Below are 17235 nucleotides of genomic sequence, written 5' to 3'. Positions count from 1 at the left end.
AATTTGATAAGTTTTCCATGACTCCCTGACTCCCTGACACTCTGGTTTCCTCCAAACATGGAATTTAAAGCCGTCGTATATGCCGTCGTGATGTCAATCCATCCATCCGAACTTGAAAAACCTCCCTCAAACAAATGATCACGCTTTTACATAATTGGTTTTTGTCTAATGTTTGTTGTTTATCTGATTGTTTGAGCTTAGATTTCACGTTTATTTAACGTTACAAGGGTTTTCTGGTCTTCCATCGTGATGGTTTCCTCTCCGACCGTACGTGGGAAGTCTGTCAGCAACCTGCGGATGGACGTGGGTTTTCCTTGGGCTCTGCCCGGTTTTCTCTCAGCATAATGCTGGTCGCTGTCATATGAGTAAAATATTCTTGAGTACGGCATAAAACACCAAACAAATTAATTAAATACATTTTGTCTTCCAAGTCCAAAACTTCAACAGGGTCGAGGGGCCTCCGTGGCTCAGTCGGTTAGCGCGCTAGCGCAGCGTGATGACCCAGGAGCCTCTCACCAATGCGGTCGCTGTGAGTTCAAGTCCAGCTCATGCTGGCTTCCTCTCCGGCCGTAAGTGGGAAGGTCTGTCAGCAACCTGCGGATGGTCGTGGGTTTCCCCCGGGCTGTGCCCGGTTTCCATCCACCATAATGCTGGCCGCCGTCGTATAAGTGAAATATTCTTGAGTACGGCGTAAAACACCAATCAAAAAAAAAAAATCAACAGGGTCGACATGTCTAACAAGTCTGTGAATACGCAGATTAAATAATTTTGTACAAGCATAAGTATGTAGTTTTGCTTAAGCTGCGAGACGTTATACAAGGCACAGGCGTTGTTGCCAGGTATTGTCGTGACTGTTGTATATACGTTGTCCTCTTTCTGTTTACAGCCCGCGATTTCTCGGCCCTGTCTTTAGCGTTGGTTAGCCACAACACTGTCATCGGTTTCATCGTCTGGGCAGTTATCCTTACCCTCATTCTCCTCTATACCTTTTTCTCTGCCTGCGCTCGAAGCCCCTCTAGAGAAAGACCAAACTCTTCTCAGTCGTTCACCAACTCGATGCCGTACTACGTTAACGATGCTTATTACCACCAAGAGGCCATGGATGGATTTGAGAGAAGACCATATCCAACGCCGATGGTGGAGCGTTTATTGTGACAAACGAAGGTGGACTCTGACAATACCAGAACTTTGTCCTAGCGAAGCGTTATACTTCTGAAAATGCGAGGTTATGGATTTGTGCAACCCGATTCCGATGATTTAATTTAAAAAAAGTAATAACTGATGTTGGAATATTTTAATATATACATATTACCTGAAAATAATGGTCATTGTTTTGATCATAAAGATCGAGTGTAGGCGCTTACCCTTGTGTTTGGGTGTGTTTATTTATACACGTCTTTAATAATATTTAGTAGTCTAGCATTCAAGCTGTGAACATAGGCATGGGATAGAACCGTTCCAAAGGGTATAAGTTGCGACGTATATCTGGCGCAAAAATATTGATCTGGCATCATTGCCTTATTATCTTTGACAAATGGTATACACTCTAACATTACTACAAACTTACACACCATTTGTGGGTGATTTTGAGAAATTTTTGTTGAATTCTGGTTGTTATGATTTTTGTTATCTGGGCATTAAAACATGATATGATCGAAGGTTATCCAGGAACATCTTAATGTTATTGTAACTAGATTGTGTATATAGGGAACACTACGCAACATACATCAATTTTAATTGCACGCAAACTGTCAGCGATGGAATCCGTAGTATTATATTTCCTATACTGGCTTTTCAAACATTTCTCTTTTCTGTGCATGTTCCATTAGACAGATCCATAGATATATAGAAAACGGATTGTGCTAAAGCTCTGGTAATTATGAGTGTGAACCGAAGACGCTGGAGAATTATCTACACTAACGTTGTGATTTGTGTATATTGGCCCAGTGTTTCATGTACAGTTGCTAAAATACATATTAGCAGTGTATGACTATCCACAATGCTATAGCTGTGATAATGACGGCTATGTATAGCGTTTGACTGTTTTGTCATGTCCATGTATGTATACAATTGTCTTTGTTACAGAATAATTTTAGAATACATATTTTATGAACTGTATATAAGGAAAACATTTTGATAAATTTTCGGTAAAATTCAATTGTTTTGTTTTATCTAGTTGTATTTACACCATTCAGACATAAGTTGCAGTCAGTATAGTCTTTCAGGCAGGATAGCTCACAGTTACCATATACCTCAGTGTTGTAGTGGATTTCTATCATACATTAAAGGCGTCGTGGGTTTCCACCGGGCTGTGCCCGGTTTCCTCCTCATAATGCTGACCGTCGTCGTATAAGTGAAATATTCTTGAGTACGGCGTAAAACACCAATCAAATAAATAAATAAATAAAATACATTAAAGGAAAAATCCGGTAAAGCGGATAACCTGAGAACGATATGACTAAATAATGCGAATATGACTTTAAAATTCATTTGAAAGGAGACCATGGTTTCTTGAATTGAACAAGGGCGACAAAAAACTTTTGTTACAAGTAGCAATTTAAACTTCAACTTTGGAAACGCGAGGTTGTAACCATTGTTATTTGGACGCGAAGTTCCTGAAAGGTGAAATCACTCTTTAGATGTTGTTAGATAAACTCGTGTTCAAGTGAGAGTCCTATAACTCTGAAGAAAGGTCACGTTAAGAAGCAGGATTTCTCATTACGTGAGTTTCATTTCATTTGGGTCTCCTTTTTGACAGATCATGTGTACTAATAGCTTAACGGTAATTCAAATGACTTAGTCGGTGTTTGTAAATGTTCACTCCGGATATGAGTCAAATTTTACTCACAGACTGATAAATCTTGCTTTATAGTATTTCTAGTGTAGAGGTTGAAGAGCATGAGTTTCCAAAACAATAATTCACCTAGATGATAAGGGCAGGTTATCACACCACTGCGTGCAGCGATTCCCTATATGAGTAAGCACACAGAAAAAGGCCATGCTTCGCTGCACAGCGTGTCAGATTTCTCTTACGCGACGGCGACCAGTATTACGGTTGGAGGGAACCGGACAGAATCTGGGGAAACATATAAATATAACGATGGAATGATTAGGAATTCGGACAAGCCTTCATGTACCACGAGAGGCCTCTGTGGCCAAGGAGGTTAACATGTCAGCGCGGTCCAATAACTCAGGAGCCGTTCACCAAAGCGGTCGATGTGAGTTCTTCCAGCTCATGCTGCCTCCTCTCCGGCCGTACATGGGAAGGTATGCCACAACCTGCTGATGGTTGTGGGTTTGCCACACCATAATGCTGGCCGCCGCCGTAAAGTGAAATATTTTGGAATAAAAAACACAAGTAAATCGTGTAGCACGATTCCGACAATCCTTAATTCGGACAGCAATGTTTCAGACAAGTTTGGGAGTTTAAAATTAACCTTGAAGTCGTACAGTTTCAGATAAATCTTAATTCAAGTTGAACAATTTCGGAAAAACTTTCAAGAAGCACCATTTCAAACAGATCTTGAGGCACACTTTTAGGCTCTTTGGTCAGCAAGATATAAGACAACAATAGGTAGGCGTAGCACGACTTAATGGAGACAAGAATTCATAGAAAGAAGCATTAAGGTTTCAGACAATGCCTTCCTAAACCACAGTCTCAGACAAACCCACGGGTAGCACGAATTCATAAAATACCCCTGGGTGTAACAATTTGAGACAGGGGCATGGACAACGTAGCAACCAAAGCCTTCAGTTATGCCATCACGGTTTTAGACGAGATCGTAAGGTACAGGCTCCAGGATCTTAGACTTGACTCAAAATTTCAATCATTAAATTTGGTATGTTCCTTTCTCAAATTTTAGTTGATATTTGTTTTACAATAACTTTCCCAGAATTTATGTTTTCCAGCAATATTTTGACCTTGATGCAGAAGAAATAACCTGCTGATGGTCGTGGGTTTCCCCCGAGATCTGCCCGGTTTCCTACCATCGTAATGCTGGCCGCCGTCGTATAAGTAAAATATTCTTGAGTATGGCGTACAACAGCAAATAAATAAATAAATAAATAAATAAATAAATAAATAAATAAATTTTTAAAGTGATTTAAAATTTTGAAATCGCATCGAGATCCCAGTGCCAAGTACTACAATACCGTTTGATCAGTTACGTCGTGACCATTTGCATACTTTCCATATGGCGTGACTCTCATATACAGCATCTTACTTATGAACCTATCTATAGGTTCTTTATTCTGTTAAGAATTCAAATTACAAAAATTGTTTCTGTATCATTTCTTCTCGAAAATGAAACAAGCCAAATCGTTAGATCCAGTTTTCCAATGTGAAGAATTTTTATTGTGGTTACGCATGCGTGAGTAAATTGCAAGGGTTGTTTGTTGTCGTGATCAAGAAATCGCGTTTTCAACAACAAAATGTTGTCTATGTGTGCTGAACTTTAAATCAAGTACATTACTGAATATATATATACCAAATGTTAAAGTTAAAAGACCACATTTGGTAAAACTATATCTGAAATGGCAGAGCTGTATACTTTGTTAACAGCTTAACAGCTGCAAAGACTGTGTGATTTCTCAATCTGCGACACTTAAACGTTGAAGCAGTCTAACCTTGATTCACCACCATTGAACCAGCTCTTTTATGTCACCATACTTAACTGTATCAAGTCGATCTTTAACGTTATGAGAGAGAAACAACATCAATGAGGAAAGCCCTTAGAGTCAAGTTCCAGCTCTGACCAAAGAGAAAGTCGTTTCGGTTGACAAGGCTATCAGTTTAAACACAGTCCGGGTCAAGTTGGCGGCTTATATAATGTTAGAAATTAGGGGAGAGAATCAGTCAACAGTTTTCAATGATTACGAAATACGCAAGGTACGTTCTAAGCAAATGAGTAAAATAGGTGTTCAAATCGTGTACCATACTAGTTTGTAAGCTGTCGATAATAACAAAAGTCCAAGTATGAAAACCAGAATTTCTGGCTACTGACTGGGCAATCTTTCAATATGGCGAGATCTTGTAAAAACAAATCTTGCTGGAACATGAGGTTACATTACTTTTATCTAGTACAGAGTTTTAAACGTCTAAAAAAGTCTTTAGTCACAGTTCATACATTTCAGACATAGTTTTACCAAATGTGATCTACTGGATGCGATATTTTTTCGACTCAATCACAAGAGCCTGGTTAGCACGTGTATGTTACGTTTTTATTCCGGTCCTTCATTACTTTGTTTTCTAGAAATACAGCAGATGTACTAGGCTGATTAAATATACCAAATGTAAGCTTTCACCATTGGATGCTGGTTAGCACGTGTATGTTACGTTTTTATTCCGGTCCTTCATTACTTTGTTTTCTAGAAATACAGCAGATGTACTAGGCTGATTAAGTATACCAAATGTAAGCTTTCACCATTGGATGGGCGTTCAACTGTTAAAAATACAGCTGATGGACCAGGTTGATTACATTTTAGATTTTAACCCCTGGCTCGGTTACAGCGATTTACGGATGCTTGAGGTTTTACGTCGAACATAGCAATTGTTCAGTCATAAGAGCGCGAGATGTGTACATAGACTGCGTCTTCTGGAGGCGGAGCGAAGACATCAGACACCAGACACCAGACAATGACACTACACCGAATCATATTACTCTGACACTGGGCCAGCCATTCATGGTTCCTTACTCTAACCTCCCAGAGCTGAGCGCCAAGTGAGGCAGCAACAAGTACAATTTTTAAAGTATTTGGTTCGACCCGGCCAAGGTTTGATGCCGAGTCTCCCGACTTCGTTGTACCAGCATCTTGGACGCACCATGACGTTAGTGTTCCAAATTAAAAATGCAGTTTAAAACACTGGTATAATATTACGTGATATGCGGCACATCATTTTGCTATAACATTTTGGTTTACTCTGATAGGGTAACTGAGCAGTATATCTGGTAGCATTGCACTTCGAGGAAAACATTGTTAAAACTGGGAGGCTAAAATCTACCATACACTCCACAATTAAACTCAACGAAATTGAAGACAACAATGATCAAGAGCAAATGCCCAATAAGAGGTGCGTAAATAAATAAATAAATAAATATATATATATATATATATATATATATATATATATATATATATATATATATATATATATATATATATATATATATATATATATATATATATTTTATATCAATGACGCATATAATACAATAAACATAATAATAACAAATGTCTTTTCAATGATATTTAAGACAAACAAGATGAATAATACAAATCCTTCGGGAAATTATTTCATTTACAATAATATGATACATAATTTCTGTTTGTGTTGAAAAATAATAACATTTACAAAATATGCAACTAAACACTCATGAATATGATGATTATGTGAGGTAAGTTCTAATGCTAATAATGGACGTCATGCAACTCTCCCATTTCACTTCTCTTGCTGATGCTGTCCGTCACGCTAACTTTGGGCCAAAAGTCCGGGAAGAAATATTCTGGATTTTTGGGAGCGTTTTTGTCTTTGGAAGTAACAGATAGCTGATCACTGTTGGAGGATCGGGTGACGATTACGGAAATGGTGGCAATACACAAGACTGTCAAGAGTACGAGCCATATCGTCAGACCAATCATAACGTCCGTATTGAGAAGATAGGAGGCCCGCTGAGCATCTGTAAGAAGAATTTTAATTGGAAAAGTTTATGATGGCTGTGAGTTGTGGATAAAACATTGTTAATGAGATACGAGAAAATTTGTTGTTCGTTCAGGTTTTAATTAATCCCTTATTATTTACTTACTAGCGTGAAGCATAAACCTATTCATGTGAAAGCCAAGGCGTGATGCATACGTGTTTAGCCCTACTCGGGTGTATGTTTGCTTCAGGCACCATCGTTGAGAACGACTTGATCAACCGAATTCGTCTTTTTGTGTCAGCTAAGCATCAATAAGTTCAGTGAGTTTACACACCATAATGAGAATGTTAGAATCACAGTAGCTACAGTCAAGGCTATACTATGATTCATTTTACGCTGTTGAAAATACATGAATACATACATGTAGGCAATTGAAGAATGTGTACACGGCTGTTAACATTTACGAATATGTAATGCGGTGAGGCTGCCCGGAGTGTAAAGTTGGAACGCTTCCGTCTCAAATCGTCTTTTATTGGCATTATTCATATATTTACATAAAAGGTGTTTTGCGCCATACTCAAGAATATTTCACTTAGGCCTGTACCACGGCTGCCAGCATTATGTCAGGATGAAACCTGGCAGAGCCCGGGCGATCGAAACCCACGACCATCCGCAGGCTGCTGACAGACCTTCCCGTGTTTTGTAATACACATTCAGATTAATGCTACACTTGGATAGTTACAAGTTGGAATGAGAAGCTCACCTGGGTTGCTGGCCTTGTCTAGGTAAGGTCCTGCGCAGTAACTCCCGCCCCATGTGTTCACGCAGATCTGCGTCCTGTCACAGTCGCCATTGTTTACAGAACATTCGTCAAAATCTGCAAATTCACAGGAAGATCTTTGTATGGACGATGTCAGAGGCAAGACTCACGATTCATAAAACTAAATATCATTACTTTGAGCTTTCAGAGTGAATAGGCCACTGTACAAAGATAGTTAGTTCTTTTTCATGAAGCCCTTGGCTGAATATTCGATTTCAACTACACGCTAGGGGATGTCAAGTAACTCACTGATGGAGTGGATATGAGTATAATCAGGAAAGATAGTAATAACTGAGGAGGGATTTAATGTCACTACGCTACAATCTATGTGCATGTATCTATTATATTAAAATGATTTACCATCACATCGGTGATTATCACTGGACAGTCTGTATCCAATCTGACACTCGCATCTGTAACTCCCGACCGAGTTCACACAAGACTGCTGACAACGGCCATTTTGAAAACTGCATTCGTCCACATCTGTGAGCAAAAACATAGTGACTAACATCAGTGACTAATAACATTTTCGCTAAAGAATGAAACAGGTATTTTGACTCGTGCGTTTGGAGATTCAATATGAGATATATTTACATTTCAAAGCTGTTACATAGCTATTGCCAAAGTGAAAGACAATCCGAATATAAAGACTAGTCTTATGGGAGAGGAAGCTTAAAAGTCTTGCTTGTCAGTACATAAATCGGTTGTTACGCGCTGGTTAAAGGCATATGCAGTAATCGCAAGGGAGTTATAAAGAAACAGGTGCTGTCACGTGGTAGAGAGACGTCAATACAATGAAGAATCTGCTTTTAACAATAAACATCTCAGAGGGGGGTCGACGACAAACGCATGCGGGAAGCACCCAATCCTTTGCAAGTGCCGACAACCCCGTTTCATTCAGCGTACACAGGTAATAAGCTCCCACCGGGCAATCACCCATTTGTTAACATTCAGTTTTACTTCACGGCTTTCTTCGTATGTTTTACACAGGAAATGAAACCCAGTAATGCATTGTCCGGAAGTTCATATAGAGTCTGTGAGTGAGTGCTTGGGGTTTAAGGTCGTACTTAACAGTTTTTCACTAACAGTCAGTTCACTGGGACGACTTAACGAAGACAAGCAAGGCGCCCCGCCCGAGCTATTATACTGATAAATGTCGTTAAACTATTCCCTTCATGCTGAACGCCAAGCGAGGAAGTTACAACTTCCTCTTTTAAGGTCTTAGGCGTGACTTGACCCAGGATTGACCCTGAATCTACCGCCTCCCGAAGCGGACGCTTCATTCATATAGACGAAAATTCGTTATTCTGACTTTGTACTATTATATATAAAAGACAGACACTTAGCTCACCTTCACAACGATTGGCCAAAAAGGTGTAACCTCTTGGACATGTGCAGTCGTATCCATTCTCGCAAATAGGGGATACAGAACAGGTGACAAGGTGTGCAATCACTAGTGGAAAAGAAAACACGAAATAATCTGCATGTTATGGGTGTTATGCAAAACTGTATTTTGCACACAGGCATTTTGAGTCTCTTTGCTTTGTTTTCTTTCATTTAAACTGTACATGGCAAAAGTACAAAACATGATTTGTTCTACAAAAAAATAAAAAAAACGAAACATTTTGAAAATGCATTTGCTGCGATTTTGTTCATTTTAGTTTATAACCTAGTATATTCTGACTAGTTAATATGTACCAAATTAAAATCGTCCAAAGAGACTATACATGAATAATTCCGCTTGTAAAGTCGATATACGTACATGTAGGCCTAAATAGAGCCGCAGTAAGTATAATTAAATTGTAAGCTTCTTTATGTGGATCGAAAATGAACCTTATTGATCAAGGTGAAAAGATTTACTTAGGAAATATAAATAACAGTGACAAAATTATGTCGCAGTTACAACAGAAAATCCTGGGCTTCATGGTATGGTTGACATAGATCCTATATTATTATTGAGATTCCCGTATGTAGGCATATAAATATACATTATAATATCACGCGCTGTTACTCCATACAAATTGAACTCAAGAGTGCGGACTGGTTTTACTTCACACTGAACCGAGTTCATACTGCGAAGGAGCGTGCTCATATTTAAACCTAAGCAATTAAAAAAAATGCCCAACGATTGCCGAAATGTCACAAATGGTCGGCACATTAAGGTACCTTTAATAAACAGTTGTAGATTGTCAGTTTTAGGTAAAAGGCTTACATATTTATAACGATGTATTGTAAAAGCATCACACGCAAGTACAATATACATGTATAATCAGCAAACTCCAGTATTAGTATGCAGAGGATATCCATTTCAGTATGCAGATCGTAATAGTACAATAGAAAGACAATTTCGCTGACACTAGTATGTACCTTAAAAACTTACCTAACAAACAGAAACACGAACAGAGGCCTTTAGTAGACATTTCCCGGAACTGCGAAGCCATGGGCTATGCAAAACACTTTTGAATTCTCAGGCTGTTCGCACAACTCCGCACAACAGTCGTCAGCTCGTGTGGTTTTCCTAATACTGATAGCTAAGGCCTCAGGCTTTTCCAAATGGGCAAGTTTTGGTTGACAGCACACGCTGTCTGGCACTCAGTTTGGCCGATTCACGCACCCCTTCTGTAGTCTGTAAAGCTGGTATGCTTTGTAAACCTCACTAGTGTAAAGTTTCTACGTACACTATAACACTTTTGCTGTATGTTATATTCACTGTGCTGCTTCTCTCGACGGTCAGTGAGACTGGTCAAACAGGTGCTCTTATAACTCCGTGAGAAACCTGTCAGCCAGCGGTCTTAGTACCCCACCCCCTCTATGCCCCGTGCCCCACCCACTGTAAACCCTGGGGTCATTGGCATTGGGACACTGCATGAGGCTTTTGTCCTCTCTCTTGGAATTGTAAGAGGATTATATCATGCGGGATTTGGCTACCGTACTATTTGATAAATCCTTATAATAACTGCAAGGTTATCGATCCAGTCTGCCATCAAAAAGCTGTTGAAATTACTTGTTAAACACATATATGCATATCTTTCTATGAGCCCTAAACTTTTTTTGGACGCAACCACTGGAACAAAATTAGCGAGAATCGCCAGGTTTCCACCACTGTCTTTCTATATAACTTGCCCAAACCAAACAGTGTTGTGTTAATGTTGTGAAAAAGTTTCTTGGCACTATATATGGGTTAACTGCAAGTCTGCTATCTGCTCCAAAAGGCGTTGTACTGTTAAATCATAAACAAGGAAAGAAGACAGACATGTCTTCCGCACGTTACCTGGTATATATATATATATATATATATATATATATATATATATATATATATATATATATATATATATATATATATATATATATATATATATATATATATATATGCTAACCAGGGACCAGGGATATGTATTCCTAGCATAACGTGATTTTCGTCTTTGAAACAATACACATCTTATTTACTAAACGCTATTGTGTTGTTTCACCAAGAGCTCACATTAATGAATGCAAGGTTTCAAGTCTGTACATATACAGGCTGACATCCTTTAGCCATAAAAAGATAGTCTTTCTATCAAAATGTCACGGGGAGTTGATATAAATTCGGGAAAACGTGAAATTGCATTATTCAAGTATTAGGCTTTATTTAACCTTTCATTCTAATGTACCTCCTCCCACTGCTTTATTGCCCTTTCCTGCTTTCATAGGCATATATATATATATATATATATATATATATATATATATATATATATATATATATATATATATATATATATATATATAGATAGATAGATATATATATAGATATATATATATACTTTTCTGCTTTATTTTGGCTTTATACTTATTTTTGGTCTGTTATATATGAGTATACAATATATAAATACATTTATCTTAATTACACACAGCTATTGCCATATGGACTAAACTTTAGAACCATATGAAAATCGATGATGAAAAGTGCAACCTACCTGTACGGTCTCTCACACGGAACGGTTACAGATGGCCTTTTTTATATTATCATCACTCGAGATGAAAGACGTTACTTTTAAAGGAACGGCACAGTTTACTCAAAATAATACTGCACAGGTTAGATCTGTGCCTATCCAAGCCAGGGCTTGAAAAACTTGAGTTACAGTAATGGCAGCTTGATTGGATGGAATTCTGATTTTGATATAAAGGTCTACAAGTAACCTGTAGCATTCAGTTCAGCTCGGGCAGGTTTCATATGGGCCCGTCGGTAGATGGTATTCGGCTAACGGGAGACCTAGGCCTGTCAATATACAGACATTATGTATAAATGCATGCAAAATGTAGTCAAAAATAATTTACAGTCATATGAAAAGCTGGCAACACATGTTAACAAAATACTTTTAGAATTATCTCCCTTTATGTAGCTCTTTTGTTTGAAGTTGGCTGCAAAATTAATGTTGATGGTTTTGTGCTGTCAAGATATTCGGCTTGCAGCTGAGATTGCCAATCGTGGAGTTCTTTGAAGTGGAAAGAGAAATAGGATGAGAAATGACACGAACGGGCATTTGTCATCCATAATCTACAATGTCAGGAAGCCGTTCGTTGTAGTTTCTTTTGCTACTTACAGAACAGAAACTGTACTTCTCTGTAAATCACTAAACACTAAAACAGGCGCAAATTTAAGCTGCAAGTGAAACGCTCGAAGTGAAACTCTGTTGAAGAACACTTTGTTTTGATAATGGCAGGACGACTTCCTGTGAGTTTGTTGTTTCAGCACAGACCTACATATCTCAGACTGCAGTGTCATGCAGAGTTATTGAGTAAATATGTCACTCTGCTCAGGGTGAGGACCATGAAAACTCTGCCGCCGCAAAGCCACAACTGTTCTATATCTGAACGATTGAGAACTAGCTCGAGTTTTTCCCGTGTTGTTATCTGTCGTGATTTCCAGGAAAAAGACGACCGCCAGTTTCAGCTCATGGACATGCCACATGTTTGTGGAAGAGATATTACCCGCTCAATCAACAACTGGAAATCTTATTTGAGAATTATTTTGAAATATGACCAAGACTTTCGACCCAGTCAATTCCTGATAGGCGCTCAGCAGGTAAATAATAAATGTGTTCATCAGAAATAAAGAGCAAAGCACACGCTCAGTTTGAGCAAAATGCCAAGAGAATGTTTGGAAATGAAATCACGTATTGTTCAGCTGCTGTTAATATCTATAAACCTTTCTGTATGCCGTACAGGTGATTTCATGCTTGGCTACAATGCCCAGGCCAGTTCTCAGGCCGGCAGACGGGCCCTTAGACATTCTTTTAGTCTGAGCTGCTGTATAAAAACATCTGTTTGCTTTATGTTTCTAATCTATGACATGCAAATGTTTAAAACATATAACATCAGCTTCATAAACTAAAGATAAACACTAACCATTTTACAAATTCATAATGTATACGGTACAGAATTTCTTACAGTTATTGATTTTCTGTTCTGTAGGCAATTTTGCGTGTCTCAAAATGGATATCTGAGGGGAATTTTAAAGCCTTGGAAGGATTGCTGACTGCAAAGGTATGTAAAAGTAACTATTGTAAACAGAGTATTTAATATTGGCGTCAGCTGTTTGGTTTATCAATATCTTATAAATTTTAATGGCATCTCGTGAATTTAGGAATAATCTTTACAGACTTATGTGTATGCATCTGTTTTATCATATTCCAGGCTGCTCGAGAGGTGAAGCAAAATTTTGAGAAATTATCATCTGATCAGAGGGATCTTATAGCCATGAGTGAAACAGAAATTCAACGTCAGTTTATTTATGATGTTCGATTGAAGGAGTCACCTTTACTTAAGGAACCATGGACGAAGGGATGGGATGAGAGTAAGTTGTGAAACAGTGCCATATGTGTGAAATGGCTATCTCTCAACTATACTGAAGATGACATCTTTCTCAACATAACAGTATGTGGTTGAGTTGGCCCGAACCAGTCCTAAATGTAAACTTCCCGCTCATAAATGCGGATTGTGTGAATTTCACCTTTGGACTGATCTGTCCAATCACTGGACTTGTTTTATACCCAGTTTCTAGATGTTGTTCTGCAACTTAACATTGTTTGTGTTTGTGAATGGAAGTTTTTAAGATAATCAAATTTTCTCCCAGAAAATTGATCTTGGGTGTAAAACTGTAGAGGAAAAGTTGACAAGTCTTCAAAAGAAAGAAAACATTGGACTTGACACTAGATGTGGACTAGATGAGACATGTACATATGCAATAAGGTCAAGGATTGACAGTATGATCATTTAATTTCATAATTCATTGTGGTTAATGGGGACCTGTCGAATACCTGGGAGAAGCACCATGATGTCATGTTATTGACATCAAATGCTTTTTTCCCAGCTCATCAGGATGACATCACATTAAAGACAATAGAAACTGATACACTGTAATATTGTAGACGTTACACTACAATCCATTTTTGGCTTAAGATTCTGCTTCAAATTAGCGCCACATCACAGGATTAAAAAACAAATTGCTGCTTCCCCGTTTTATTTTTTATTATTGTATCTTAAGTTGTTATTTATTTTCTTTATATTTTTTACAGTTATACCTGCTACAAAAGTAGAAATCATGGTGGTCTTGGAAGGGAGTCACTTGAAACAGACAAAATGTGACATGGAAATCACACTGGAGAAAGAGGAGAGATTCTTCTGCAATTATGTGTGAGTGTCTGCTATAACTAGGCTTACATGTATAACAGCTACTTCATAATTTTGTACTTGAAATGGGAATGTAGTTGAAATTACTTTACCATGTGTTTTTATTTCATTGTAAATAAATTCTTTAATGTGATTTATGGTTTTGTTATTTCAGATTTGAGAGGACGTTTGGAGTGGAAGGCTGGCACTCAGGCTGGATTATAACTCAGTTGAACCATTTTCTTCCAACTGTGTAATACTGTGGACTTGCTCATAGTATTTGTTCAAGAAATGAATAGCAAAACTAGAAAATGAATATGCTGTATGCTGCTTTCATAACATGGTGCTAAGGAATACTTCTGGTTGATGGAGTTTGGGTAACTTTTGTACAGAAAATATCCATAAAACTATATTACTGACACTCACAAGTGTGAATGTTGATTTTTGTCTGTAACTTGTGCGAAATGGGTAGTTAAATCTGACAATAAATCTTTTTCACACAGGTCTTGCAGAATGAATGAAGGAATGAATGAATGAATGAATGATTATGGCTTGACGCCACTTCAGCAATATTTTAGCCGTATCTTGGCAAGGACGTGTTCAAACCAGGAAACACAAAGGTCTTGCGGCAGTTTTTGTTTAAATGTGGAGCAATCTATTTCCCTAATTCCTCAACCCTTTCATACATAAAAGAGCTACTTTCAGTGCAATTTATGCACATTTTCAGTTGGATGTTGGAGACAGAGCTACATTGGTTGGATTGACCAGTTTCAGTGCTTAACAAAAAGTATGGCTTTATCAATCAACACACAATAATGCCTTCAGAACATTCTTGAATAAACACCATGGAAACTTTCAAGAAGGTTGAAGGATTACAGTAAGTGTATATTGTTCTTTTGTTATGGTTTAAAGTCTTTTGCCATTTTCTAATATTATGGCAATTGTCAAGACTGTTTCTCAGATGCACTGTACCATTTGTGGTACATTTTGGTTTAGCAGCATGGGAAATACAATCGAGTTGCAGTGTGTGAATAGTCATAAAATTTGATCTTCGATCGTATTAAAGTGCTTGTCTTACATTTATTCATATGGCTGCATTCCATGAATTGAGGCATCTTTAGTGTGAATCAGGGCCTGGTTATTCAAAACTGTTTTAAGACCTTAATACCAGATTTCACTTTAAGGGAAATCTTAATTTTGTACTTAGCCAAAAAATAATTCCTAACATTATACATGCACTTAAATATGAACTTAATCTGCTGCTGGTATTGTTTAACTTAGGACAACTGTATTGACTGCTGAAGTTGGCTAAAATCTTAAACATAAAACATGGCTCCATACCAGTATTCACAAATGCATTTTCAAACAATTGGGCCTTGAACTTTTGTGTCTTAAAATAATGTATCTTCGATGATATTTAAACGAGTTCATTTATAAATAAAAGGGATTGCAGTGGAAGCTGTAATTGAGTATTTTCGTTGAGTTTTTCCTACGTCTTTGTACACGTTACACTGCATATCGTGTGACTGACCTCATATGGGGAAACTCCAAAGATTGGCGATTTCCGAAGATTCTTATTTGCAAATTTGCAGTCGAATATCTTAGGCACAATTTGTGAAACCGGACTCGTATTCTTTCCCTTGACAGACGGACTGATAATCTGTCTCTAATCTAGAAGATGGACATAGGCCTCTACCTTTTTTTATAAGTATATAGCATTTCCCTAGAGCCTAAGTGTACAAGGAAACCAATATTGGCATTGGATGTGAACGAACAGATCGTTTTCCAAATGCAATTGTAGTACGCCTAATCAGTGCGCAGTGCTTTTCCTGCCTACTATAGTATCTTACAATGGTCAGTGTGTGTACAGACCGATACTACTAGGGCGTTTTCTCACGAACTACAGTATCAAGTGCACATGCTGTACAGTTTGACTATGTTGACTGACTGAGCAGCCTGTACTAAACCTCACTTCAGGCCTCTAAGCATTGGACAGTCAGGTAACGTGTTCGAATCCAGTTCACCACAGCTCGGATGCTGCATTTCGTCAGGATGTCCGTAATGTACCACCATTGGAGAGGGGCAGGGGTTTGGCCCGCGCTCATGCTTTTTGGCTGATATGATCTTTGCATTTTCAAGCACTATTTTCTGGTTATTTGAACAAAACCTACAGGAGGGCCTACCTCCATGCATGTGTGATGACAAACCAACAGAATTGTATTCATTTTGTATTTAGCAGGCGGTTCGTCTTGTACTGAATTCGTTGTATTTGAAGACATCTTAGGCCCATGATACCCGTGTTTTTGTCATATTCAATTTGCTATGTTGAACTATGACGATAATGGAGAACTGAACTAATGGTTTGAGCGTTCACATGCCGTGGAAGTCGGGAGACCTGAGATCAAACGTTTGTGGTTTCATGCCAAAGGCTTTGAAAATTGTACTTGTTGCTTCCTCGCTTCGCGCTCAGTACTGAGAGGTTAGAGCCAGGAAACAGGGCTGATTGACCCAGTGTCAGTTTAGTGTGACTTCATCGATGGTGTGTCATATGTCTGATGTCTTCGGTGTGGTACTGAATCAGTGGCGACAGCTCTTTTGCAGTATGAACTCATCCTGCAACAAGACGACATAGCAAACATGTATGAACACACACCTAATGAATCCTCAACGTCATAGGACTGAAAAATTGTTAAATACGACGTAAAAAGCGAAGCAAATACATACATACACACATACATACACAGATACATACGTACATACATGCACGCAAACATACATATTTAGGCCTACACACGCGCACACACGTAGACGCCTACATAAGTACGTATACAATACAAAACTGAAGGCAATTAAAAGGTAAAAAAACTAGAACTCACAAACTCGGCTTATATACTGCGGTGGCTACTACACCTCATAAAACTACAAGACAGCCCGTGTTATATTCTATATCGGTACTCTGAACAGTTGGTCTGAATAGCCTACGGGTTTGTCTTGAGTGTAGTATCGAATTAAGTTTGTTACAAAAACGTGTAGAGCTACAGGCTTGATAATATATAGGCCTAGTTACACACAGGATAATGTTCTTAATAAATACACTTAGACCTGGCCACAAGCTCGTAGTGT

General features: G+C 38.2%; 2 protein-coding genes across 2 annotated transcripts; one reads left to right on the top strand and one right to left on the bottom strand.

Moving 5' to 3' along the window:
* Positions 1-6408: 6408 nt before the first annotated feature.
* On the bottom strand, positions 6409-9899 carry LOC135473606 (matrilin-3-like). Its single transcript, XM_064753466.1, has 5 exons — positions 9839-9899; positions 8810-8911; positions 7819-7941; positions 7402-7515; positions 6409-6677 (listed from the first exon to the last, which is right to left on the bottom strand). The coding sequence occupies exons 1-5, from the start codon at positions 9897-9899 to the stop codon at positions 6409-6411; spliced, it is 669 nt and encodes a 222-aa protein (XP_064609536.1).
* A 1988-nt stretch (positions 9900-11887) lies between these two features.
* On the top strand, positions 11888-15616 carry LOC135473798 (uncharacterized). Its single transcript, XM_064753694.1, has 5 exons — positions 11888-12526; positions 12916-12987; positions 13138-13297; positions 14019-14136; positions 14288-15616. The coding sequence occupies exons 1-5, from the start codon at positions 12158-12160 to the stop codon at positions 14367-14369; spliced, it is 801 nt and encodes a 266-aa protein (XP_064609764.1). The 5' UTR covers positions 11888-12157; the 3' UTR covers positions 14370-15616.
* The last annotated feature ends 1619 nt before the right edge of the window (positions 15617-17235 follow it).

Source organism: Liolophura sinensis, chromosome 8, assembly GCF_032854445.1.
Source record: "Liolophura sinensis isolate JHLJ2023 chromosome 8, CUHK_Ljap_v2, whole genome shotgun sequence".
NCBI classification, from domain to species: domain Eukaryota; kingdom Metazoa; phylum Mollusca; class Polyplacophora; order Chitonida; family Chitonidae; genus Liolophura; species Liolophura sinensis.
Note: the sequence above shows the minus strand (reverse complement) of the source record. Positions and strands in the feature narration are given on the sequence as shown.

What these genes read in the sequence shown, in the direction of transcription:
- LOC135473606 (XM_064753466.1), bottom strand. Translation starts at nt 9,899, where the DNA reads ATGGCTTCGCAGTTCCGGGAAATGTCTACTAAAGGCCTCTGTTCGTGT. An exon ending in TTTGGCCAATCGTTGTGAAG is followed by an intron (nt 7,942 to 8,809) that starts GTGAGCTAAGTG and finishes TTTTGCTCACAG; the next exon opens with ATGTGGACGAATGCAGTTTT. An exon ending in AGACAAGGCCAGCAACCCAG is followed by an intron (nt 6,678 to 7,401) that starts GTGAGCTTCTCA and finishes TTCTTCTTACAG; the next exon opens with ATGCTCAGCGGGCCTCCTAT.
- LOC135473798 (XM_064753694.1), top strand. Translation starts at nt 12,158, where the DNA reads ATGGCAGGACGACTTCCTGTGAGTTTGTTGTTTCAGCACAGACCTACA. An exon ending in TCCTGATAGGCGCTCAGCAG is followed by an intron (nt 12,527 to 12,915) that starts GTAAATAATAAA and finishes TCTGTTCTGTAG; the next exon opens with GCAATTTTGCGTGTCTCAAA. An exon ending in GACGAAGGGATGGGATGAGA is followed by an intron (nt 13,298 to 14,018) that starts GTAAGTTGTGAA and finishes TATTTTTTACAG; the next exon opens with TTATACCTGCTACAAAAGTA.